At 29.6% G+C, this 27,562-nt stretch overlaps 1 protein-coding gene across 1 annotated transcript in view; it reads left to right on the forward strand.

The window, feature by feature from the left end:
* The first annotated feature begins 7,618 nt into the window (after nucleotides 1-7,618).
* The window catches only part of LOC136990200 (centrosome-associated protein 350-like), a 75,290-nt gene continuing 55,346 nt past the window's right edge, over nucleotides 7,619-27,562 (forward strand). Inside the window, exons 1-10 of the mRNA XM_067288569.1 lie at nucleotides 7,619-7,815; nucleotides 9,062-9,100; nucleotides 12,161-12,204; nucleotides 14,322-14,504; nucleotides 18,521-18,581; nucleotides 20,620-20,886; nucleotides 21,033-21,323; nucleotides 22,897-22,986; nucleotides 24,329-24,478; nucleotides 27,174-27,266. Of these exons, the coding sequence (XP_067144670.1) occupies nucleotides 9,067-9,100; nucleotides 12,161-12,204; nucleotides 14,322-14,504; nucleotides 18,521-18,581; nucleotides 20,620-20,886; nucleotides 21,033-21,323; nucleotides 22,897-22,986; nucleotides 24,329-24,478; nucleotides 27,174-27,266 (1,213 nt within the window). The 5' untranslated portion in view covers nucleotides 7,619-7,815; nucleotides 9,062-9,066. The remainder of the gene's footprint in view (nucleotides 7,816-9,061; nucleotides 9,101-12,160; nucleotides 12,205-14,321; nucleotides 14,505-18,520; nucleotides 18,582-20,619; nucleotides 20,887-21,032; nucleotides 21,324-22,896; nucleotides 22,987-24,328; nucleotides 24,479-27,173; nucleotides 27,267-27,562) is intronic.

The following is a 27,562-nucleotide window of genomic DNA, read 5'->3' on the forward strand; positions in this document are numbered from 1 at the left end:
GTCGGACGTTCAGCGCCGCCTTCCTCTTAGCCTAGAAATTTGACAATTGTGTTTGGAACGTCAGTGGAATCATGCTCGACGTTCCAAACGCCATTGTCAAACTTCTAATAATCATAATCTTCGCCATTGTTACTTTCCGCCCGGGCTCATCTGCTAGTCTAAAATAATTGAAGTTAATATCCTAATAAGTTATATTAATAGAACAGATTACAATTACATAAGAAATTTTCAATTTAAAAGTTTGGATTAACATGTAGTTACAAAACAAAACTTTAAAAGATCTGCAAATATGAACATTTTCACAAAACCTGATACATTACAAAAAAGTTGCAACAACTGCCGGGCTAAATATCGGCTATAATAATTATAAATTACTGATAAATTTGACCAAAGAGGGAGGCATTAGGACGATCTCGTATTAAATTTAATAATTATAATTTAATTATTAAATTATGCTCCCCAGACCTCTGGGTGGCATAATTGGAAATGCATCCGCACGACAAGCGGGAGTTGCAGGTACTGTGCAGTACGAGTCCCACTCCGGGCCAATTCTTTTCTTCCAGTTTAATTTAAGATTATTTAATGTATATAAATAAAAATGTTTATAATGTATATAAATGTAATAAAAATGTATATAAATGTAAATGTTCGTTTGTTCAATATCTTAAATTTCCGAAAGTTCTTAACCGATTGCTTTGAAATTTTGACACAACGTCGCATTCGAATACGTGCGCGTTTTTATATTATATAGTTGTCAAAATTCCCCCCTCCGCGGAAAATATGCGATTACGTGACGCCCGCTCCTAGCATAAACTGCCAAAATTTTATGACAAATCCAGTAGAAGTAAAAACACACATCGGCTCGTGTCTAGGACAATAAACTTAAACGGGAGAGAAAACGAAACATTACACCATGTAATTTATGCAAATCATCATCTAATATTAAAAATTTTAAATCGTCAATAAATTATAATCAAATTAATAATATTTTTGACTGAATTCGATTAAAAATACATCGAGATCCGAATTAAAGTTAAAATATCGATTTTTTTGTAGTTAAATTTTTCTTAATTAGTTTTATAAATTGAGATGCGGATCGACCGTAAGGAAACGAATTGACGGTTGAAACAATGGACGTATACGCGATGGAGATAGACATTGAAAACCCACGACTTGTTAATAATTATGACAATGAAATTTATAATTATCTGAGACAGTTGGAGGTATTTTTTCTTCTATAATCTGTGTAGAAATGTAAATCTAAATTGGTATTCTATTTTTGTACATTCAATATCCCATCAGAGTAAATTATTTGAGTAAACAAACTGAAATTACAGGAGAAAAGAGGTATTATGATTAACTGGTTGGTTGAAGTCCATCTAGAACTTCATCTTCGTGAAGACACTTTGTATCTTTCTGTTGCCATTATTGACAGAGTTCTTCGTGTAACATTCTTTATAAATTAGCTAAATAAATAGCGTTATATATATATATATATGGGGGTTCATGTAGTATTAAGTCAGAAAATATGCTTCTGATAAAAAAAAAACAAATTTACTTAATTAGATATCTTCAAATTAGTCTTGCAAATAATTTAAGTTTGGTGTGTAGTTTTTAAGATAATTGTCCGAAGTATAAAATAGCTAATATAAAATTGTAGCTAAATAGTTTGCGATAAATCTTTTGATAAACTATATTGAATAACAAAACTATATTCAACCTTGTTAAATTTTAATAAATTTTATAAAAATTAGGTATGAATATTAAAAACAACTTTTTAAAGATTATAATCTTTAAAGAAATTGTTTCAACTGATAAAATTTGACTTGTTCATATTTTGTTGAGTACATAGACCCTCAAGTTAATGGCCTAATTGGGGAGGGATATCTGCTATTGCTGAAAATTCATAATTACATTTTAAATGATATCCTGTGTTGTAAGTGTATTATCAAATGTTTTATTCACTGAGTAATCCAGTTATGTACAAATGTCTAATTATGATAAAAATTGACCTGAACCTTTTTACTGTACCCCAATTGCAAATAAACCATTTGAAGAGAGACCGATTTTGGGATCTCAATCTTTTAATAATCTTCAGTCACTCAAAGTTCATAAAAAATACCTCTTAAATGCTGTTTATAGAAACTGATCATTTGTTGTGTATTCCAATATGAAAATTCAACGAACATTTACATATTCACAAACTAAACGGAAGCAAATAATCTCTTTTTAATTGTAGGAATGTGAAATTATATTGCAGAAATTTGAATTAGTATGTGTAATTGCCATGTTCATTGCATCAAAATATGAACAACGGCCACTACGACTAGGTTGTTTGGAAGACATTACAAATAAATGATGTACTAAAGAAGAAATTTTAGCAATGGAAACTTGGATGTCGAAACACATTTCTCTAGTAAGACCTCTTCCATTGTATATCTTGAGGATATACTGCAACGTTGGTAATGTAAGTAATTTATTCTAGAATAATTTCCTCGAACAGTTTTTACATAAACTATTCTATGTAGGTTGATACCAGAACACACTCTGTAGCAAAATATTTAATGGCGACTACAATTGTTGAATATGATCTTGCACCCTGTTCTCCGTCTCTCGTGGCAGCTGCGTGTGTGTACTTGTCTGTGCGTCTGTGCGTTGTGTTTGCGCGTGTGTCTGAAGTTAGGGTGCGTTCGTTAATAGCGGTCGCTCTGCGTCTCCGCTACTACGGGAGTGCGCTGCTGTTTGTAGGCATTTAGGAACGACGGTGAAAGAAAGATGGCGGCGCCCGCGCTATCGATAGTATGGTGATGGAGGAATCTATAATTCTAAAATGAGTTTTTAAAGGCGAAAGAAAGGTCCTAATTGTAAAATTTAACCATTAAATGGATTATTTGTTGAAAGAGCATTCAAAATAGCCACGAAAAAAGTTAGAATGCCGGCTACCATTCGAAGAGACACATCACAGCGTGCACTAACTTGCGCTTTAACGACTTCTAAATTTTCATTCATAAAACCACATAATGGACCCCGAAACGAAACTATCTGAGCCATGGAAGACGCCATGTTGCTTTCCACCGTAAACTACTGATACAAGCGGCCGTTTTTGCCGTTCGACGGCGCGCACTCCGACCGGAATTTAGGAACTTAAACGGATTGTCGCTCGCGCGGAGTTACGCGGAGGAATAAAAGAACGCACCCTTAGTGTATAACTCTCCTTGGAATAATACTCTAGTCCAACGATTTTCAACCTTAGCTCCGCGACCCCCCAAATAGTAAATGTAAATAAAATTAATATTTCGCGACTCCCCACCCAAAGGAATAATAACCAATTAAGAAAACAATTTGCTTTTGTGTTTCCAACGTAGATCCGCGTATGGAGAAAATTTTAAATGAAAAACAAATGCAATCATCACATTAATTTCTTTACATTTGCTGTAACGTAACGTTTGGAATTTCGATCTAGAAGTTTTTCTAAAAGTAAACAAAATTAACTTTTTTATTTAAAAATACTAATGCTAGAGATTTAAAACTTATCGAGCCTGTATGATTCATCCACCCGTCATATTCTTGAATAAAAAAAACGAATAAAATGCTTTATTAAACTGAAAAAATCGTCATTTTTTAATGTAAAGTTGTAAACCCGTAGGCCACGTGATGACATTCGACAGAACATGGCGGCGATGACTCGTGTGTCGCTACTCTGATAATATTGGTACTCTACCTATATTATCAGAGTAGCGACAATGGGTTGTCAAATTTTCTATTGGTTAGTTGTATCACGTGGTTAAAATCCGCCATGTTCTGTCAAAGGTTTCGCGTGGCTCTGTGTATTTTGAATGGAAAGTGTTCTTTAAAGTCGTTTATAAAGAAATCTAGAAGTTTTTGAAGACATTCGACAACAGGTAGGTATGAATTTGCTATATTTTTATGTTTACGTTCATATTTAAGCTTTAATCTAAGGCAACAAATGAAAAAAACGATAGAGTATCTGTTTACATTAGATTCGATATTTGCTTAAGCCATGTTATTAAAACGAAAAAATATATATAAATGGTTTGTATTGTACAAAAAGAAGTACAAAAATTAGTGTAAGGTAGCAAAATATAACCAAAATTTTATTTTTTACTAATTTTTCCGAAGTTATTGCTTCTTAGAAAACCGTCCATCCACGAAGAATATCTATGTTTAAAGAACTTTTTTGTGTTTAACTAAGCATAAATTATTATATTTTGCATGTTTCTTTTGCTAGAAGAACTTAAAAATTAGTATTCCAGCGAATGAAGCTTATCTGACTGGAGTACTGTAATAATTATGCTGTACTATAGTTAGAACAAAACATAATAAATTATATAGATGAAAGAGATATAGTTACAAACCTTAAACATATAAAAATATTGCTATAGAAAAGTATTATTTATAATAAAACTAAACATTTACATGTACTGTAGTACCTAAAAAATTAGTTTGTTATCCTGCTCAAAACAAATTTAATTTTATTACTTGTAAGACTTCTTTAATACATCCTGTACAATAACAATACAAAGACACGCTACCTTATTGAAAGGCAGCATTTATTTGGTAATATGTGATTATTTAAAATATAATTTGTAAAGCTAATACAATTTAGAAGGCATATAAAAATTCATTATGCAAATGATTCTTTTACATACTAGTATTTTTGTATTGTTATTCTGCCGAATGCATTAAAGGTATCTTAAAAGTCATTTTGAGTCCAGTTTTAGAATATACCCTTTAATTTTATTACGCAGATATCACTGAAATAATGCCTGGATGTTCAGCTTTTAATTGTTCTAATTCTTCTGTAAAAGGATATATCATGAAATGTTTTCCAAGAGATCCTGTTTGGAGAAAAATTTGGGCTAAAAAAGTATACCGAGAAAATTGAAAACCTACAAATAATTCTTGTTTGTGTGAAGTTCATTTTGAACCACAAATGTGGGGAAAAGTGAGAGTTGATGGGCAGAAGAAATTAAAACATAATGCCTTTCCAACTTTGTTTTCATTCACAAAACAAATTATTCACAGAAAACCACCAAAAGGAAGGTCCTGGACTGTTATAAAACAAGTAAAAACTGCAAAAGTTACTTCTCCAGTAGATACTATTCATACTACTGTTACATCAACAAATTTTGAAACATCTTCAACATTTATAGAAGAAACCACATCAGCTGAAGACATTTCTGTAAATTTTGATAAGTTATCTAAAGAATATACAAAAGATATATTTATATATATTAATATGATAAAGTTGTTATACCATAAAAGTTTGAAGCTGAAATTATGCCTCTAAACAATGCAGAAATAAATTCATTATATAATATACACGGTTATTTAATAACAAGTATAGAAAAAAACCTTAAAAATCTGTAACAAATGTGTTACATCAGTAGGATCCAACGAAAGTCCTCTATTAGAATATTCAAAAAAGTTAAAATTAAAAGTTTTTAAAAAAATTTCATGTTTTTCTTGTAATAATGAAACTTTTGATATGTTTTTTAGATATGGAAGATATTTTCCACCAATATTATAATGTGGTGGAAAATCAAAACATTGACATAAGAAAATTTTATTTGGAAAAATTTAACAAATATATTAAAAATGACCATATTCCAGATTACCATAAATTAAAAGAAAAAATTGTGACAAGATTTTATTTCATGTTAAAAATAAAACGCAAAAGAAAACTTAAAAATTTAACAAATCCATATGCAAGTAAATCCATGAGTAAGCTATAAAATTAGCCATATTCTATCCCCCATATTCATCAACACCAGTTTGAACATTGATGTAACAAAATACATTTTTATTTGTAACAGTTCCATATTGTTCATTTAATAAATTTTTTAATATTTTATCCGCGTAACCTTTTGATCTTGATATGCTTTATTAATATGAACTTATGTAATTATTATGCATATATAAAAAGCTTTAAACTTGCAAAAAATTTTATTAAATTACTTTTTATCATACAATATTGCAATATAGATACAAATATGATAATTTTTATTTGGTTGATTATTTATAGTACTTCAATATAATAGATTGAAAGTTTTACATAGTGAAATAACACATTAAGAAAAGAAACACATCTTTACTCCAGAATGTGTAAGAACAAATTACTGTAACTTTATTTTATTTAAAGAAAAAAATGGATAGTTTTTACAATATAAAGACGGAACGTTAGATGAAAACGATATAAAAAGCCTTGATAAAACACAAAAGCTTTGCCGGGAGAGAAGAGAAGACGTCAGGCCAACACCCAGCTTTACCTTTGTGTGAGTTTGCCGACAGGGTGCCGACTATGTCAAGAAGGTCGAGCGGTCGCGAAGACCGTATGTGGGCGATCGGCACTGAGACAGACTCTACGGTTACAAGAAACCGTTTATTTGACACGAAAGAAGCTTACAAGATTTCCGCGATCTTGGAAGTTCTAGGTCGGCAGCAGTCTCTGGGTCTTCCTCTCCTTTCCGATATAGTCCCATTTTGAAGTAGTGTCCCTGGGTCGCGAATGGTCTGTTCCCATCGACGACTCCGCGACTCCAGGACGATGCGGTCGACTTCCGTTGATGGAAAGATGTCGATCCGAGGTCGGGAGACGAAGACGAAGATGGGCACCAGACACACACACAACAATAGATCCGTCACTTGGAACTTTCGGGAGAAGAAGCCCTCGCGTCCTTGAATTCTCAGGTTTTATCTGTTTTCCTCCGATTCCGCTTTCCGATTGGTCTCTTCTCGTCACCTGGTGACAATTCGAAACCTTTCGGGGGCGCGGGAGAGGTCAAAATCGAAGTTTAATTCGATTCCCACTCGGAGATAGACGATCTACGTTTCCCCATTGTTCTATTGTTTAAAAGTTCGCGTCGTTTTCTTTAAGAAAAACTATTTCTAACTTCTATTTTTTTTTCCTCTAAAAAAATAATTTTTTTCTAAAAATAAATGATTTTAACGCGAATTTCAGTGTGGTTCGGACCTATCCAGAGCCTCACATTTGCAATATTGCGTAAGCACGCGTACGCTGTACTGTACATCCCAACATTAAATCCTGTCAAATTAGTAAATACAGTAGTAGTTTTGACAAGCTGAATATCTATTTCATTAACTACTGACTGATTTCTTACGTTTGCTTTAAAATAACGTTTGGAATTTCGATCTAGAAGTTTTTCTAATAAGTAAACAAAATTAATTTTTTATTTAAAAATACTAATGCTAGAGATATAAAACTTATCGAGCCTGTAAGATTTATCCATCCATCATATTCTTGACTAAAAAAACGAATAAAATGCTTTAAGAAATGACGATTTTTTCAGTTTAATAATGTAAACCCATAGACCACGTAATGACATTCGACAGAACATGGCGGCGATGACGCGTGTATCGCTACTCTGATAATATAGGTACTCTAGCTTAAACCAACGCTACTTCATATATTACATGCAGATTTTTATTCAAAAAATAAATAAAATGATTTAACGAAAATATTTCAAATTACTTAAAATCAAAACAAAATATAGAAATTAATACATAAAACAACATAATAATAATTGTATAAAATCATAAATTTTTCTCTGGCAACACTTAAACGACGTATCTTTCAAATAACATGTTTCAGTTTACAATTTAAATATCGGCGATGGAAATGCATGCCGTTCTTTATACGTAAAAATTTGACGTGTTACGAACTGTGTACGTACACGTAAAATAAATTTGAAAATATGTAACTTAACGTAATTAAGTATTCTACAGGTTAGACTGTAAGAAATGATTTAACCATCAATCAGTTTAATAATCAAGGTATTTACACATTCTAAATAAATAAATTTTATAGATGTTTTTTCGAACAATGGCCACCAATTACATTTAATGTTAATGTTTTAGTTCCTGTCGATTCTAATAAATAATAAATTTAAATTAGAAATTTTCTAAACAATTAATTATGTTATATTTTTATATATTAGCTAATGTGTTATTTTTCTGTTTAGAAATTGTAATGGCACTGTTATAACTAATAATTGTCTTATAAGTATTGTATTATCCCCTATGTAATGGGAAATTAATCCCTTATACAATAAAAGTTGATTGATTGATATGAAATCTTAAATATAACCTTAACGTTAACCTCATATAACCTTTTATGTAACCTTAACCTTTAATATTAACTTTATATAACCTTAACTTTAACACACAACCTTAATATATGAAAATTTATATATTAAATTGTTTATTTCATATTAAAGTAGGTTAAAAATAAGGCACAGATATAAAAATTATTCAAACTGTGTTCTCTTTATAATTTTAAAAATACGCCCCATGTAGTAAGGATAGACATTTACCGTAATCCTGTTAATTTCCACCATTATAAGTATTGATTAATATAAAGTATTTATGAACATTTATTTTAAAAGATAGTCAAAACTTTATTTAGATACAAAACTTTTGGATGTATCTTGACTTATCATTTATTCTTTTGTAATATTAAGATTAAAAAAAAGGTCATTTATAAGATTTGAGATTAGATTATTTTTCAAAGAAAACATCAAATAAATAATAATAATAAATATACTAATTTCTTCTTCTATTATTATTATTATTAATTATATGTATTGAAGATGCTGTGTCAAAAATTAAATATTTTTGCATATATTTTTATATTTATAAAATAGTTTATTTTTAATTTTTCAACTGTTGTCATATTATTTAATTCAATAATAGCATATAATAAGATAGTGTACAGTAGAATCTAGTGTCCAATTTGTTCCTGGAAAACTCACTAATCATGAATTGGAAACTCTGATTTCCCAAAGATTTTGTCATAAATTGAGGTTGTAAATATAGTTTAAACTATGTAAAGCCAAACTAAGATGGCAAAAATAAAAATACTTCATGAACCATAAATCTGTATTAGTCATAAAAGAATGTTTTATGTATTAAATAAGTTCTTATACTTTGATGTAATCGTAATAATTATATATAATGATAATTTTTAAATAATTTATTTAAAGTTAGTTTATTTTATTTATTATTATTAATTTTTTTACAGTTAAAATGGAATCCAGTAGTACGTCAGCTGCTTGGTTAGGTAAATTTTATTTATAAATTTTGTTGGATGTAGTTTTAACTAATTGTTTTGTAAAGGAGGAGACTACTGTAAATATTATTAACACTCAATAAAATGTAATAAACTCAGTATTTAAATATATTATGGAGTACTAGGTTCCATACTAGGAATAACATTATAAAAAACTTGTTTACTCTATTTAAAACAAATAACAAAAAATAACCCGAACACTAAAAGAAAAACAAATATTTACACAATTATAGCACCTTTCAAACACTGCGTTTCTTGGGCAGTGCAGTCGCCGAGATTGGAATAAACAACTCATTTCTATTATAAAAGTGAGGTAATTTGTCATCTAGAAAGAGTGTCTGTATTCCCTATCCTTCACTTTCCAGATATTGTCTTCAAACTTCTGATGACAAAAAGTTCTGAATTAAAATTAGTGACAAAAGTAAGCCTACTACACAAGAATAAGCCCCTGATTTTACTTTTAAAGGAAACATATTTATGCAAATATTCAATATTAGTTTCTATTATGTTTATAAGGTGTCCATTTAAACATTTATCCAGAGGGAAAAAAATCTTTCTAGCATAGTAGATTAGGTTAGTTTGTGGACTGTAATAGGTACAAATATGCTGGATATTATGTCACTATGATATGCATCCATTTTACTGTTATCTACAACCAATACAACATCTAGAGAATTCTGCACAATGATTTAAGTGGTGCAGCATGATGTTAAATTTCTTCAGCACATTTTATGCAATGATGTACTGTTTTATGACCATCATAATGTGTATCTTTAGGCAGATCATATTCCATAGTATCAGGGATACCAAGTATGTTTTACTTAAACATATGTTGTGGAATTTGAGGTGAGCAGTTTTTTGGTCTCATATTCATTGATGATATCCAGAGTAGTGAATAGTATCTAAATGTTTTAAACACAATGGTGGACAAATGGCTTGATGATTTATCACTGGCTTATGTGCTGATATAACAGGTTTTATATCAGCTTGAAGGTGCACCACTCCATTTCTGGATCAGTGGTTCACAGAGTGGTTTGGCAACCACTAATTAGGACAACACAGTCCTGTTCCATGGCCACCACATTCCCAGACTTGGCTTCTATGGATTTATTTTTTCTATGGGGTCACTTAATAGCATCAGTGTACTATGTGTACTCAGTAGTGCTTCATGATGTCGGCAAACTGGAAGATGCATATGAAAGGTCTGTGAAATGATGACACTGAGAATTCATATTGCCATGTTCAACCATCCACATCTTTATGCTGCCGCTTTATATGCTAATGGTCATTTTGAACATGTTCTATAACAAAATAAAGCTCATTTTTTTGTATCAACTTCTACAATATTGTTTTTATCCTTTACAGTTAGAGATTATTTGTATGTTAGGCTAAACTGTCATAAATTAGTTTTTTTAGTGCTGGAACAAACATCCACCACATGGACACACTTGTACAATGCTGGAAAGATCTTTTTTGTCCACAGGTAGATGTTTAAGTGGACATCCTGCATGTATTAATATAATCTTTTATTGTAATTAAAGTATAATATTTATTCACACTTTTTCTAAACACATGTCTACATATATAATAAAGTTTATTTAAAGCTTGCTTACAATGCATTTCTTGAATACAGTTCAACATAGTACTCTGAATCTTGATCAAATGCTATGATGTGCAGTAGCAAAAAGGAATCTACAGTAGAGCATCGATTATCCGACTTAATTGGGGACTGGGGTTGGTCGGATAACTGAAAAGTCGGATAACCGAAAACTATGAAAAAACACATTATTAGTATAGTGTATTAGGCCTGGTTTAAATACTACCCTCCCTTTCATGGTCGAGCCAGTGCTGCCAGCTAAAACATGCAAAAATTTAACAAAAATAATATTAAAGTAACCAAGACATAACCAAATATTGTAGCGCCACATCACTAGCGGACATTTAAATTTGCCGACTAGAACGCGGTCGGTTAGTCGATAAGTCGGTTAATCGGGGGTCGGATAAACGATGCTCTACTGTATATTAGTATGTGAAGGGTGTCAGTTATATTGTAACAGAATATGGGGTAAATCTCGGGTTGCAAGTCAAGCGTATGTTCATTTTGTGCTTTAGAACAATATGCAGCTCTTTGCCTGATTTGGGAATAACATACAAATAAGTGGATCATAATAATAATAATAATAATTATTTATTTAGTTATGTTTTCATTAATTTAATAATAAGTCTTTTGATTATATGACTTGTTTTTTCTGCTTTTTGTGCATTTATAGTCTTTTCTGAATTATGAAAAATTAATTAAGTCATTAATAATGTTTTTTTCTATCTAAACTAAAGAATGTTTAGCTTATTAATAATATCTTTTATACAATTTTTATTGGTGTAGTCTTATAACATTATGAAATGTTTCATCAAGTTGATAACAATCATCTACATAGACAAAACCAAAAGATTTCATCTACATTAATTTATATAGTTGGGTCTTGTGATCTGGGATTGTTAGAGTCAGAGTGTTATCAGATTTAATTTTAGGATTATCATGTAAATAAAAAATTTTAAAATCTGTTGTCTGTTATTTTTCTAGTATATTCATATAATAATCGGGTTCTAGAAAATAACAATCTTATATAAATTATAGATTTATTGAAATTATTATATAAAATCTCTCTCCTATTCATCTTAGACTTTTATTCTAAAAGTCAAATACTGTTTAAAAGATTTGAATATTAAGAAGTGTGCATAATTAAATTAATTTATTTAAGTAATAGGTAGTTGTAATTCTAATTTCTTTGATGAAATATCATGTTATTTATCAAAACAAGAAATTATCTGTATGAAAAATATCGTATATTTATACTCACATTTCTTATTTTTCTTCTTTCTACGAACTTTGAGAATATTTTTATCAATTCTTCTGGCAATGAAATTTTATTTGTACTTGTTAAAATTATATATATATATATATAGATTGTATGTGTAATGAATATACCATATAATAATAATAAAATAATAATTGATCTATATATGATGTGATATTTTTTATAAATTTTTTAGATATTAATAAAGCATGGGAATCAGTAGCGGAATTAAAATATGAGGTATTATTTTTAAGATTGTTTGAAAATATTAAAGTTTAAATTATTATATACCATTTATTAATTATTATAAGCTAAATAATTTATACTTTTCTAAGTGGAGTTATACCCTTCCTTTCCCTAAACAGGGACATGTGATTAATGAACCCATATGAGGCTTTAGCGATGATTAAGTCTAATGTTACAATGTAATGTATTCTGTCTTATGGCATTTAACTTTTTTATCTCATGAATTCTGCAAGGAAGCATTTCATTATATTGCTAAAACTCAATGAACATTGGATAAAACCACTGGCACAGCTATAGTTCCTGCTCTGGTTTTAATGCTGTAAGATACAATACATTACATCATAACATTTTATTAGATCATTATTTAGGTGAGGTGCAATTAACTGTCTTTTCTCAGAGATGAATAGCAGAAGGTAATTAAATGTATGAAAAATAGTAACCTCCAATTGATGCTCATACTCATCATGTATGATGTTGACATATAGGAATGAGATAATTCCTAGATCTGAACCTTATGTTTGATAAGCATCAATCTAGGAATGGGATCATCTAAAATATATTCGTTAGCTATCATTGGTAAATACATATAGAGAATGTAAAATAAAAATATTTTAAGAGTAAAGTGATTGCTATATTGTAAGAATGTACAGTGTTTATGGTTGCTGCCTGATACCTAATTCGTCGGAAAACCGAACTCAGGAACGGATTGCAGGTATAAACCACATTGTTGGTGCCAATGGATTTAGACTCGAAACACTTTTACAAATTTTCCCATTTATTAATACAGGAATTGTTGGTTACATTGAACCTTTTTTCATTTACTTCAGTTATTCATCTATCAAAGATGTCCTTGGGATATAGAACAATAGTTTGTAACTCTCCTACAAGTTCATATGACCAGGCCCAGGGCAGTGTCATTGATGATGTGGTCAGGGTCATCTAATACAGAGATTTTGTCAAACACCACTCTCTAGTGGAGGCATAAGATGGTGACTTAAAAGTTTTCCAGCAACAAAGTCATGCACTTATTAAGTGCCACAAAAGGAGAGAGTATTTGATGACAGATTGCTGCAGTGTAGAATGGATTTATGTTCTATGGCTAGATCAAAAATGTGCTTGAAGGAGACATACTAAGTTGACTGGTAGATGTTTAGTGGATTATTAGAGAAAGTGGATCAATGCAATGTGGATAGGGATGAATGGTCAGAGAAGCACGGTTTGAGAAAGGACAGTCGGAGAAGTGCAGTTTTTGAAGAATGGTCGAGAAGTACTCTATGATCTTGAGATATGAATTTATATAGAATTTATCTGCAGACCAAACAATTCAATTTGTCTCAAATTGGTTCTCTCTCTTCCCTGATTAGTTCCCTTTTTGTCTCCAGACAGAAATAGATTTGTTTGGGGCCCAAAAAAGATCAAATCATGATGTTAACCTGATGCTGCATCTTGGACGATGAGATGTTTAAACAAACTCTGGAATTTTTGCTCCTGTTGCTTTTTCTCCTGGAAAAAATATTTTTATTAGGCATCTTGCGATAATTATTTATTGATCAAAATATTTTATAGCATTTTGAGTTCACGGTAATTTTGTCCCATTCACAAGCACCTAAGCCAAAATTTGTCTTTGTGGTTTGACCTTTACATCTATTATGTTTTTTCTTTTGCATTGCATTTATCTTATGAAATTCCTTTCCTGAGTGGAAAGTTTTTAAACAAAATTCAGTGAGGAGTTTGGACTTGTACAGAACCTCACAATATTCTTTAAAATATTTTTATTTTATTATAGTATGATACATTTTAATTGTATATAATTGAATTATTATATATCTGTGAAGTTTACACTGAATTTATATATTATAAACTATAAATGCTATATATTATATCATAAATACTATAAATGCTTATCATAAACTTACTAAATATAACTTTGTAATGTATGTAATTATAAAACATTATTTAAGGATGGTTTTGTTATAGGATTAATGGTATCATTCTAGATATTTCTGGAATTTCTTAGCATCTTAGACTACTATTATCAGAAAAAATTAACAGGCCTTATGTATGAGTATTCAGTTATATTTGAAAGTTTCTCTAACCAGTATCTTTATTAGTTACAGAAAACAGAAATGAAATTGAAAGAAGCAAGTCGTCCTTATTGGAGATCAAATGAAAATTTTTCAAAATTGGAAGAATTAAAACCTTCAAAATTACGAATTGTTGATGCTTCTTTGATTAATAAAGATATAGAAAATGTATATAATCATAAATCAAATACAAATTCTACAAAATTTCAAGTGAGTATTTAAAAATTAACATTTTGTATTGATGATTGTATAAATGAAGGGTGCAATGCCATAATGCTGTAAATGCTATTTTTCTCTAAATACATTTTATTGAAGAAATTATTCTAAATACAATATTTTCTTGTCGTTACATATGTTAAGGACTTGATGGTATGGTAAGAAGATTATACTTCTGTTTTTAATGTGAAAACGTCAGATCCTCCATAGAAAGGCTGACGTTGATATTGTTTTAACCATGTGAATTTTCTACTTACTGTTTGTTTTTTCGTGAAGTTTATCTTCATGTATTTTTAGCTGTTACTTCTGTGGCTGGTGTAAAAAATGGATTAAAACATAGACTTGAAAATGTATATTTTCTTCATTGTCTTAACTTCGAAAGACAATATTTTCTGCTTCAAAAAAATATTGTGGTGATAATGACACTGTAAGTGGCTGTATTTTGAGGTTGAATTTATGTGCACGCCATAATGTTTTAAGCAGCAAAAGTCACATGACTTGCACTTTGGCACTTAAAACATTACAGCTTATGTTTACATCATTTTGTTATTCCAGAGAATTTGTAACTTACTGAGTTTTTTACAATTTTATTGTAAAATTGAAATTGTGGAAGTTGTATTTCTAGTGAATGAATTCCTTCAAGTCTTGAAGGAATTCATTCACTATAAAAATGTTTATTCTCTCTCCTGAAAAGTTTGTTTTTTGGCATTTACAACATTATGGCATTACATGCTTCAAATATTACAGTTTCATAAATGAAATGTATTCTAAATTTAGCTGCTGTGTAATTTAATTTTTTTAAAATTTATTTAAGAAATTACTAATGAAGTTAGTTCAATAATATTGTTATAAAGTTTTATGCAAAGTTGAACAATATGATATTTTACTTATTTATTTTGAAATAAATAAGTCAAATTGATTAAGAGATTATGCTCTCTAATGGAATAAAACTTCTGACTTTTCATTTGACTGCACATTAACTTACATGATTTATCTTTCAATTTGGATCATTAATTTTTCTTTGTTATTTCATCAGATAGAAGCAATTTATTTTAATTTTAAATATGCATAGATGTAAAGTTCTGAATGATATATTTCAATGAGGTTCATCTTTTATCAAATGAATACAAATAGGATGTTTAAATAAAAATAATCTATGCTATTAATCAGTGGCCATGGTTTGTTAATACAAAACAAAACTTATTTAAAAAATAAAAAAAAAAGAATTATAAGAAGGAAGTAATGTATAAAAATCTCTTAAAGTTATGTATTAAGAATCTTATTCAGACATAAATTGTTGCCAAAATAACTCTCCACTTTTATATGACAAGTTTATAAACATTGAAGGGTAGAGAATTGATTGTTATTTTCTATTATTTTTACATTAAAAAATTAAAGCATTCGTTTCAATAAAAGTAAAGTAATAATGAATTGTAACAATTATAATAGATTCACATTAGAAATGTTAGTGATGACATTAAAATTATAAGGGAAATAAAAATTTAAAAATGTAAGAGTAATGTTCAAAATAACACTCAGTCGGTTGAATAAAACACAACGTTTATATTTACAAGAGAAATATACAATATAATACAAAATAACGTTACAACTAATTATGCACAAAACACTAGTCCAAGTGATAACCGACTATAGTCCGTACAAGTTCGTCGGAAAAACTCCTTACGATCTCCGCAAACAGACTTGGAATTAGCAACACCTCTGAGTCAGGAACAAGTTCGTAATAAACCACTGGAGTTCACTTCCACCAGATTTCCGTAACGTCCAAAGAGAGAGCTAGTTAGAACTTTGATAGAAACGGTCCGATCCGATCCGATCCCGCCGAAACTACTGCTTATATAGCGGCCGGCGTTTGAATCCTCCGCCAATCAAATTCGAATGTTTCCACAACGTCCGGCCAACGGTCACTTTCCGACAGCCAATCGTCTGTCTATCGTCGATTTGAAACACAACGGATCTTTCCAACGGACCTTTCTAACGGTTCTTCCGTCACGAAAGTTCGTTATCTTAAACCAGGGCGGGAATCGCTCGCCTAGGCAATTCCATACCCTACAGTAAGATTCCTGTTTTTGTTTTATTTTTATATGAAAAGTTCTAATCATGTTTAAATATTTTGATATGTTTGTTTGTATATATTGACTTCAAGAATCTTGTTTTTTTGTTTATCTTGGACTCAATTATTTCATCTTCTCACATTATAATTGCTGTGATATGAAAAGTAAGATGAAGTTTATCAGCTTGGATAACTGTTTTTAATATAACTATTCATTCTTTGTTCTCATAAAATTTTTTTTTGGAATGGAATTAATAAGAATAAAAATACAGTAAAAACTGCTTAAGTGACCACCTGCATTCGACGGGTAAAAATTTCTGGCACGGAATAATTTATGCACGGAGTCTTCGTATAAGTTATCTGTATTAAACGACCACCTGTGTAATGTGACTGCGGGCATTGATTTTCGGTCCAAAACAACATACAACTGTAATAAGAGACCGCTTCTGCGAATATGTCTGGTCTAAACTATTCTTTACATCTCAACAACATTTTCCCCTCCTAATATAATGAATTAGTCTAAACTCTTTTTTTGAACCCACCTCGGACATTTCTCTCACCCTTGAAATTAGGTGCAGGTGTTAATGAATTAGTGTAGCAACAAAGGAAATTCATTTGTTTGTTTGAAATTGTCTGAAAAACGAAAGAAATGCGAAGTGCTGTCGTTAGAAGATCATGTAAAAATTATCAGAGAAAGTAAAAATGATTTATCCCAACGGCAATTAGCGGCGAAGTTTAACTGTGGGAAAACGCAATTTATTTTACTGTAGGCCTACAGTATTTTCCTTAGGGATATAAAATATTGTACACGATACAATTAATCGGCTGATCTCATCATTTTGATAAAATTTATTTATTTTTATTTGTTTTTTTTTTTGAAGCTCATGTGCGGTAAATAGTTTCCATATAAACCTACCTTATTTCTGCAGTATTTTTAGAAAAATAATATCTAAGTAATTTTCGCACGCAAAATAGTAAAAAAATAATAAACTCATTAATGCAAAAATCAGTTTTACAGGCAAACCTTCCTTTTTCGATTCTGTGATTGTCATTGATGTAATGAAATCGTATTATGAGAAGAAATAATAAAATCGTTTTATTATTAATTGATGATTTTTTATTGTACTTAAGAAAATATTATATATTAAAAAAATACAGTATTTTTAAAGTTAAAATAAAATTAAACTAACGAAAACCAAAACCACGTGCTTCTATGTCGATGACACAATACATGTAACTGTTTGTTAAGTTATGGCAACACAACACATGGGCGATCTGCCCAGGGGATGCCTTCCGGAAAGTTTTTTAAGGGAAACTGGCCCCTATTTAGGCATTACAGATGTGGAGAAAACTCAGAAAACTCCATGTGGCCAGCCCATCAGCCGAATTTCCAGTGTTCAGGGTATGAGACCACTTGGCCACTGGTGGGCCACACAATAGCTGAGGAGCGAACGAAGAGAACCAAGTTGAATTAATCAAGTCAGAAAAAAGAAAGTGTGCATTATAATCGAGAAAATGTGAATACTGTATTAATCTTTAAAATACTAGTATTAAATCTGTCTTATAAAATCGCGAACCACTTCTCGTAATTCGATAAGAATAAAATACAGTACCAATATAGCTCTATCGTTGAAAAAATTCGCTTATTTTTGCTCACCTCGAGTTTTGCTTAGTAGATATGGCTTTTAACCATATCTACTAAGCAATTTTGTGCATATCTGTGCGCAAAATACGTGTGGAAATACGGTATTACAGTGCACCACCTGTCTAAAAGACCACTTTTTGAAGGAACCGTAGGTGGTTGCCATAGACAGGTTTTACTGTGTAATAAACAATAATACAGTGGTATAATTAGTTTTATTATAAAACTTTATACTAATTAAGGAATTATTTATTGATTGGAAAATTTTTGTTATCTAATTTCAAAATTTATTTTCAGTTTGATTTTAAAACTGTTGCTAAAAGTGAGACAGATTCTTTGAAAGATGTAAATAATAAAGGTATGAAAAATTTATTATTATAAAAGTTCTCAATATATAAAACATTCAAAAAATGTGCTTGCTATTTTCTTTACAGATAAATTTATTATAAGTAATGCATTTAGTTGTAAAAAAAAGCTAAAAATAATTTTATTAACTTTTCTGGAATGTTTTTAAAGTTATAGTTTTGAATAAAAATTTTTTGTCTCAATAAAATCCTGCTTTGGAGAGATTTATAAAAACGTACATTTTATTGGTACAAGAATTTTGGAATCAATAATATATGAAAACACTTAAACAAATGAAATTTTAAATTTATCCTGGATAGACTATGATGATAACAGAATTGTAACTGGGTGATTTTAATGTTTTGCAAAGGGACAGCAATTTTTTTTTTTTTTTTTTGCTTTTATTTGAAAGCATTTAATAAGAATGCCCTTCTTGGCACTTTGCTTTTGGATTTGGCATTGGCTAGATCCTCTTGTGTTGGATAGAGTTTGACAATAGCAAATTGGCAATTTTATGTTGTCTCCAACTGGCATACTAGCTGGACATCAAACTGCTTACCTTCAGTGATCTGGTAGGAATAAACATGTTAGCTATTTCCCAATTAAATATATGTTTCTCCTATTATTACATTGTGTAAGTTTTTGAGAGTCAAGTGTTATCGACTAGAGGTGGGAAATCCAGTTTCGCAACTGGAACTGTTGGACCTGATCTGAGTATGGGAACTGCTTTGATGGAACAGTTGGAATAGACATCAGAATAATAAGGGTAGACAGTTCTGTCAAAACTATTAAGCTACACAGTTCTGTTGGAACTGCTAAGTTGGGCTGTTTCTTGGGACAGTTAGGCTAGACGGTTCCTCAGAACGCTCCAATTTTACATAACGTCGGAATTGCTTACTCTGTTGGACTAGATGGTTCATCATGTTTTAGGTAGTATATAAAATGTTTCTTACCCTATTTTTTGTTTTTTGATTGAAATTTTCCAAATTATTCTTGTTTAATTTGGAATCTGAGGAAAATATAGAATATCATGAAACCTGGACTCCTTACCCCTTCTCTGATTTCATCCCCCTTATTAATTCCTAAACCCTTTGTCCAATCTGCACCAAATTTTTCATACTTATTCTCTGTGATTCTGAGGAAAATATAGACTTTCATGAAATCCAGACACCCCACTCTTCACCTGATTTCATCTCCTTGACACTTTATGATAACAACAATTGTAAGCTAAAATACCCAAATTTGTAATATGGTTTTCATTTTAACATTTAGCCTTTTACTGTTTGGACGGGCAATGCCGGACATATCTGCTGGTTATTAATAAAACAAATAATTATGAACTCTAATAAAAATATAAATTTTTAAAACATTTATGTAAATTTAAAATACTCTAAACTAATTTGATTATTTTTAAAAACCCATTGAACATTTTCATTACTTCAAGTTCAAATCCAGATAAAGAATTCACCATTCCATGGAAAACCATATTCATAAAAGTATAGAATGAAAAATGTGTTAGTAGCTCTGACTGGAACCATCTTGACACTGTGTAGGACTGTTCCTCATAGTTTCAAGGCTGGAATAGTTCTTTTGGAATGGTTTTAACCGGAACTACCCACCTCTATTATCTACTATAATTATTTTTGTTTTGTTTTTATCTATTGCAAAACTGTTAGATTATTATTATTTTAAAATTGTTACTTTTGATTCACTCCAATATATCTGATATAATTTTTCAATTATAATCAGTTTTAAACCCTGAAAAATAATGTAAATTTTAATTTTTGTTTTTCTGTGATATTATGTACTCTCTGCCTATAGTTAAGTTTGACCAGATCTTGTTGATATTATGGAAAGTATCTTATCCTTTACAAAGAAAAATTCCTATTTTATTATGCATTTGATTTGTTTTAGTGGCTGTATTAAATATTGTTCTCCAGTATTACATAATATTTTTTAGAAAAGTGATAAATGATAGATGTATTTTGTAAATGTAATGTATATGTAGTCATATTATTATCTGTGGTATTTAGAGAATTTATAATTTTTAGGTCCACTGCATTCTTGGGAAAATTTAGCCAGATTTCATGAAAACAAAACAAGAATTGTTCCAGAATTTAAAAAGCAACCGGTTGAAATGTTACCTTTTTCTATAAATAAAAGCAATTATGAGAATACAGAAATTGATGCTTCTGTTTTAGACACAAAAATACGTTACATTAATGATCATATAACATTGCCAGTTTCTAAAGCTGATACATTAAATAAAAAACATCCAGAATGGATAAAATCTACTTCAAAAGTTCCATCACAGCAAGGTATGATAAATACTTTTGGAATTTATGTATTATATTTTACCAATGTTTACAGTCCTTATTTATTTTTAGTCTTAGAATATTGCTTTAAATTTAAAGCAGTAATATTTTCTTGGGTGTAAAGTTTTTTTTTTCTAATAAATGAACAGGTTTGCAAAAAATTAGAGAAGTAGTAGAAAAACAAAAACAACAGTTACAAATAAAATCATTTCAAATGGAAACTAGGATAAAGTCTAATGAAAATATTAAACAGCCATTAGATACAGTATCAAAAGAAAAGGAAGATAAAAGCAAAAATGCTATTCATATATCATGTGATAAAATTCTAAGCACAACTGTTGATCCAGAAAAGTCTCCAAATAGAAAAACAGTTACTGCATCTTTACCTTTATCATACAAAGGCTTTGCTCATTTTGGAGATAAAATTAATAAAGTGAAAGGTATTTATCAAATAATTTTTGTCTTGTAATAGTACTAATAGTGTGTAAATTCATTTTAATTAATAATAATTTTTTTTGAAATTAATTTTGCATGAGATTAACATCTTATTAACTTACATTAATTAATTGATTAGATAATTCAAAACTATTGTAATTTTATTTGTGAATAACAGTATAACATCAATAATGTTTCATGTGAAAATATCTAAATTGCTATTAGATTGATCTCTGTGAATTGTATTACTTTGTTATATGCTAAAATATTTTAATTATAAAAAAAAAATTGATTTATTAACAATTTAATCTTTTCTTACATTAAAATTAATGTATTAAATTAGTATGAAAATTAATATGCTTAAAAGTACAGAGAATAGACTTGTTTCTTGTTGAAACTATGTAAATAAATATTTTTTGTCAATGAGTTATTAATAAATTTCATATAAATATATAATTTTATATGATTGAAATTGTATGAAGAACTTGAAATTAGCTTATTTCACTCCTTGAGTAGAGTTTTCAACATTTTTTTGAATGGCTTCATGAATGCAATACATTTCAGAAATCACCAAAATGTCATGATATACAGAAAGTCATCAATGATAACTGTAGTTTATGATGACTACTGTCATTTAGGCCTAACAGTTGGTGGAGACAAAGAGATTTTTTTTTCACCTGGGTGGTTTGGGTTTTCTGGAGGGGGTCGGCGTAGTTGGATGCATTGCAGTGGTATCTTGTCTGAAGGCAAATCTGGATGCGGGCTACCAACCATGCTTAGGATTGGACCATCGTTGGGCCGGATGATCCCCTTAAAAGAAGGGACAAGGACCTTTGAGGATGATTTTTAATTTTTGGAGTCTCTGGACCACATTTGAAGGCCACAACAGCTCATCTGGAAGTGTTGTCTGAACCTTGACATAATCTTATGCACAACAACCATCTTATCATTGGGACCAGCATCGGAGTTGGCGGACTCTACAGCTTCTCCCGCTGGACTGGTTCACCTCCAAGCTAAGGAAACTGGGCCAAATAAAGGTCATAAGTTGATTTCCAAAAGAAGCATGGACATGTTCTACCTAAAAGGTAGGAAGGACAGATCATTCGATTGGAACAGATTGAACCAACAACCCTTGTGAACTTTACTACTACTAGTATAAAAAGTTTAATGAGTTCTTCATGAGTTAAGTTCTATACTTACTGAGCAACAAAATTTGTTGCTGACAAAGCTAATCAACAATTTTGAAATCAGCATGTTGTTGTTTACCATTTATTTTAAATCTTGCAGTTCTCCAGATATCTGTGTTAATGTGTTCATATCATGTTAAAAAAGTAATTAAAAAATAGTAATATAGTAGTAAAAGTTTATATTAGTTTTAAAAACTTATACTGTATATATAGTGTGTATCAATATTTTTTGAATGTTTATATAAATTTTTAAATAAAGAATATTTATTATTATTTATTATAATAAGATAATATAAACATTAAAATAAATCTTACTGTTCCTTTTGTTATATTTTAAAATATTTGTATTTTATTGTAAAGCTTTATTTGTCAGCTGTCTTTGTCTTTTCAGATGAAATACACCATGCCAAACCAATCAAATCTGCACAAAAACAAAAGATGAAACGAATAAAAAGAATTGTTAATAGTTCAGACAAAAGAGGTAAGAAATAAATGTAATCAAATAGTTTTTTTTACTTGATTTCTAATTCTTCTTAAATATATGATAATTTTTATTGGTTTACAAATTTACAGATTATATAGACAAATATTAGATAATCTGCTTATGACAAATAGTTTCATTGGTCCATTTGACAATATAATTGAAGGGCCTGATTTAAAAAAAATCACTTTCTTGTCATTAAGATAATTGAGGTTAAAGATTTGAAATATCTCCTGAAATAATTCCATTGTAGATTTTAAATCAGCAAAGATTAAAGTTCCAGCACATATCTTTGTCCTGTATTCTATGCACTTGAACATTAGTTAATCTTATATATTTGTTTGGATACAAAAAAATATGGACATAAGGATTTTTACTTTGATAGTGCACTGAAGTTTACATTATATTGTTTTAATAAATGAAAATAACAAAGAAAATGTGTTACATGTATATTTTTTCACACATACAGATGCTTGTGATTGCTGTTGATCATTACAAGTACTTCTGTTACTCAGTGTTCATTACACAGGTATCTGTATTCTCATCAGATATTTTATACAATTCAAATTCAGGTACATACTGTAAGAAATATCTGATATTTTTCAGTTACATATATATTGTCAATAAGAGTAATAAATTTGAACCTTTTTTTTTTTATCTGTAGCTGGCTTAATTTCATGGAGTTGATGATTTTTAAAAAAATGAAAAGTATCTTGTATATATGATCATCAACATGAAAGTGTTAAATGTAGGACTTAGTGATTTATTAACCAGAAAATATTAAGTTAGTACAATGACTCCCCAAAACTATATAGGATGGTGTATTTATTGCAGAAATCATGAAAGTGGACTTAGGAATTTAAAAAATTCCTATCTGATAAATTTAAAAAGTGTTTATCTGACATTTTATTTATCATTAGTTTAATTCCTTTTTAAAAAAATGTATAAAATTATAATGAGCAAATAAACTTTTAAATATAAAATTATATGACTATTTATATTCAATTATTAAATTTTAATAAGTTTTTCTTAAAATGTTTGTGATCAGATTTGAAAATAAATGTATAAAATTATCATTTATCTGATATTAAGTGAATTGATAATTGTTTTTACCATAATCATGTATTGAATATATTGATTAGATAGATTCATCGTGAATTATTGAATTGTTATATCTGTTTGTTTCTTTGAATTATTTTCTTATACAAAATCTGTTTTTAAATAATAAAATTTGTTTTGATAATTTAGATTTCAATATTTAGTATGTTTTTTTTTTATTATTTTAAGCAGTACAAGAAAATAGGTATATTGCAGAAAAATTTTAATAATTCCATTATTTCAGCGTTTATTACACCTTCTTGCTGGAGAGAAGCACAAGAACTTATAAGAAAAAAATTAGGCCCATTCTCAACTGAAATATCTGATTCAGAAAGTAAAAAGCTATCCAGTAATAAAACAGAATCATGTAGTAAACAGGAATGTATTATTTCTGGTGAGTTTACAAACACACATAGATTTTGATTTGTATTTAGTATTTTGAGTTATAAATAAGCTCATTCATTTGACCAATTTTTTTTTTAGATTTTATGTTAAATACAAATTATTTGTAATTAAAATTATATATATAGTAATTTACTTTTATGTCATATCATTTGTATTTAAGATCTGTTTTGCCAGTCGGTCATTCATTATTCATTCTAAATACAGTAGAGCGTCGATAAGTGGAACCAATTGGGGACTGGGGTCCTTCCAGTTAATGATTTGTTCCAGTTTCCGACTTTGTACGAAAAAATACATTAACCTGTCCGATGTTCAAATTTTTCTCCGTTGCGTATTGCTTCCTGTTGAATTTTTCTCCGTTGCGTGTCGCTTCGTGTTGAATTTTCGTCGATTTTAAGCCTAACGAAAATTTTTATAATAATCATCGAGGCTATCGTATTGTTAAAAATTATTTCTGCATTTTGTACAAACAAAATAAATATATTGAAGAATATAAAAACATGAAAATTATACTTTAGAAGTAAATTTGGTATCAAAAACATTCGATTCAGCACGACACAGTCCGACTGAAAATCGTTCCATTTTCCGGCCATTCCACTTACCGACGTTCCACTTATCGACGCTCTACTGTATGTATCAAAACAACAAACATTTGCTCTTTCAATAACATTCTTTATGTTTTCTTGTAGCTTTATTGGAAATCATCTCCTACCATTATCTCATCTATCTATATACGTGGTATGATCCAAAAGTTCGGGGAATGCAGTAATCTACGACAACAAAAGCATGTATTTGAAGTTACAGCATATGAAATGGATTCTACCAAACCATTTCTACGTGTTCAGGTTAATTTCACCCATGTCACGTGATTAAACCGTGAGTGCTGCTGTTTTTTTCCGGAGATAGTTACCTTTGTCCTGCGACGTAATCAAAGTGGAGTTTCAAGAACAACCTCCAACATTTCGACTTCACCATGACCTTTCACCTGTAGAATCACCGTACACCTTTCTTAGCAATTTTAAAGTCTCTGTAGGTGTTTTACCTAAACGCTGACAAAATTTAATGTTGGAGGTTGTTCTTGAAACTCCACTTTGATTGCGTCACAGGACAAAGGTAACTATCTGCGGAAAAAAACAGCAGCGCTCGCGGTTTAATCACGTGACATGGGTGAAATTAACCTAAACACGTAGAAATGGTTTGGTAGAATCCATTTCATATGCTGTAACTTCAAATACATGCTTTTGTTGTTGTAGATTACTGCATTCTCCGAACTTTTGGATCGTACCATGTATATAAATGAGGATGTTTGTTTTTTCAGATGTATGTTTGTTTGTTTGCTATGCACACCTAGGCCATTTGACCAATTGCTATGAAACTGTGCATTTATGTTAACATGCTTCTAATAATGTCATAAATGTTACTTCAAAATATTGATTGAATTTCTATATGTTGATTAATTTCTGTCTAAATTTGATTTGCTGAGTTACACATAGCACCATCTATTGGAAAAAAATTTAAGAAAATAATATACTAAATCTAGTTCTTAAAATGGATATAATTTTAAAAATATGTATTATATTCACTTAATTACTGCTACAATGATATAGTGCGAATTAGACACGTTATTTCACTACTTTGACGAGTGGCACGTAGCACTTGCTTGCATGGAATCAAAAGTGTTATTCTGTGGAAAGTCTATAAGTATTTAATTTTCCACGTCTAATGACTCAGGTTTTTCATTTCTGAATGGTACTTTCTTAATTCTAATAAGTGCCCTCCAGTAGCCAAGTGCATAAAACCACTGAACACTGGTTTGGTCAGTCATGGGTTTGGGCATGAACAGGCTGGTCCCATTTTTCCTGGTTTTTTTCATGTTAGGAACACCTAAATAGGGTCCAGCTTCCCATAGTCTTCCTGGGATGCATCCCCGTTGGCAGATCTCTTCAGATCTCTATCTTTTATTTTATAGAAGCAGGTATGTTACAAGATTGTACATTATACAGTACTGTATGTGCATATGACAAAGCTGACAGAAACTGTATATACTGAATCTTATACTTTTTCCATATCTATAAACTTCAGATACAGATCTTAATTGTATTCAAAAAAATTTTCATCTATATGTCACAAGATAAAAACTTGATTTTATATTCTTTTAATGGATGATTCTGTTTAAATTTTATTTTTATGTTTATGTTAATATAAAATGTTACTACTAACAACTGTAGCAATGTTTGACTAAAATTATATAAATTGGATATTCTTAAAGGATAAACAATTCAAAATGTAAGAAAATATTAAACACTTTATAGATTATTCTATGATTCTATTTCTAAGATAGTCAGATTTTTAAATATTTAGTTAAATAATCATCAGAAAGAAGAGTTTACCCTGAAAGCACTGATTATCCTATATATATAAAAAGATAAGGTCAGTTATGATAATCATATAGGAATCTCCCTTCTGAGTGCACCTAGAAAGGTTTATGCTAGAATGGTGAATCTCATTCTTGTTTTCACTATTATAATGTATGTAATGTATGTATGTATGTATGAATGTAATGTGCACAACTTGTAAGGAAAAATCAACAGTCACTTGTTGACCTTTATTGATATTCCTAAGTATTAACTAGTGTAATTTGGATATATAAGATTGAAAATAAAATTAAACACATTTTTATCTTACAGATTCAGATGATTTACTTGATATCATTGAAAAAACAGATGAAAAAATGGAAGAACAAAATCTAGATATTAACAAACAATCTAATATTGAACAAAGTAAGATAAGTCATTCATTTTACATCAAAAATGATGTTATTAAATTTACATATAGTTGCTTTCTGTTATGTCAAAATATTATGAATACTGTAATATTTTGAACACTTGAACTTCAAGTACTTATAAACCAGTAAAAAACAAAACTAATATAGACTTTACTAAATAATAGGCATTTGTACAAAAAATTTTGAAGATTTCTTCATATGTACAAAGGCTTGGATTAAATGATTTTTTTTAATTCCAGATTGTTTGATAAAATATATATATTTAATTTTTCTTAAATTGAGGTATGCTAA

This window comes from Centruroides vittatus, unplaced genomic scaffold, assembly GCF_030686945.1.
Source record: "Centruroides vittatus isolate TY-2023 unplaced genomic scaffold, ASM3068694v2 scaffold_861, whole genome shotgun sequence".
In the NCBI taxonomy this organism is placed as follows: Eukaryota; Metazoa; Arthropoda; class Arachnida; order Scorpiones; family Buthidae; genus Centruroides; species Centruroides vittatus.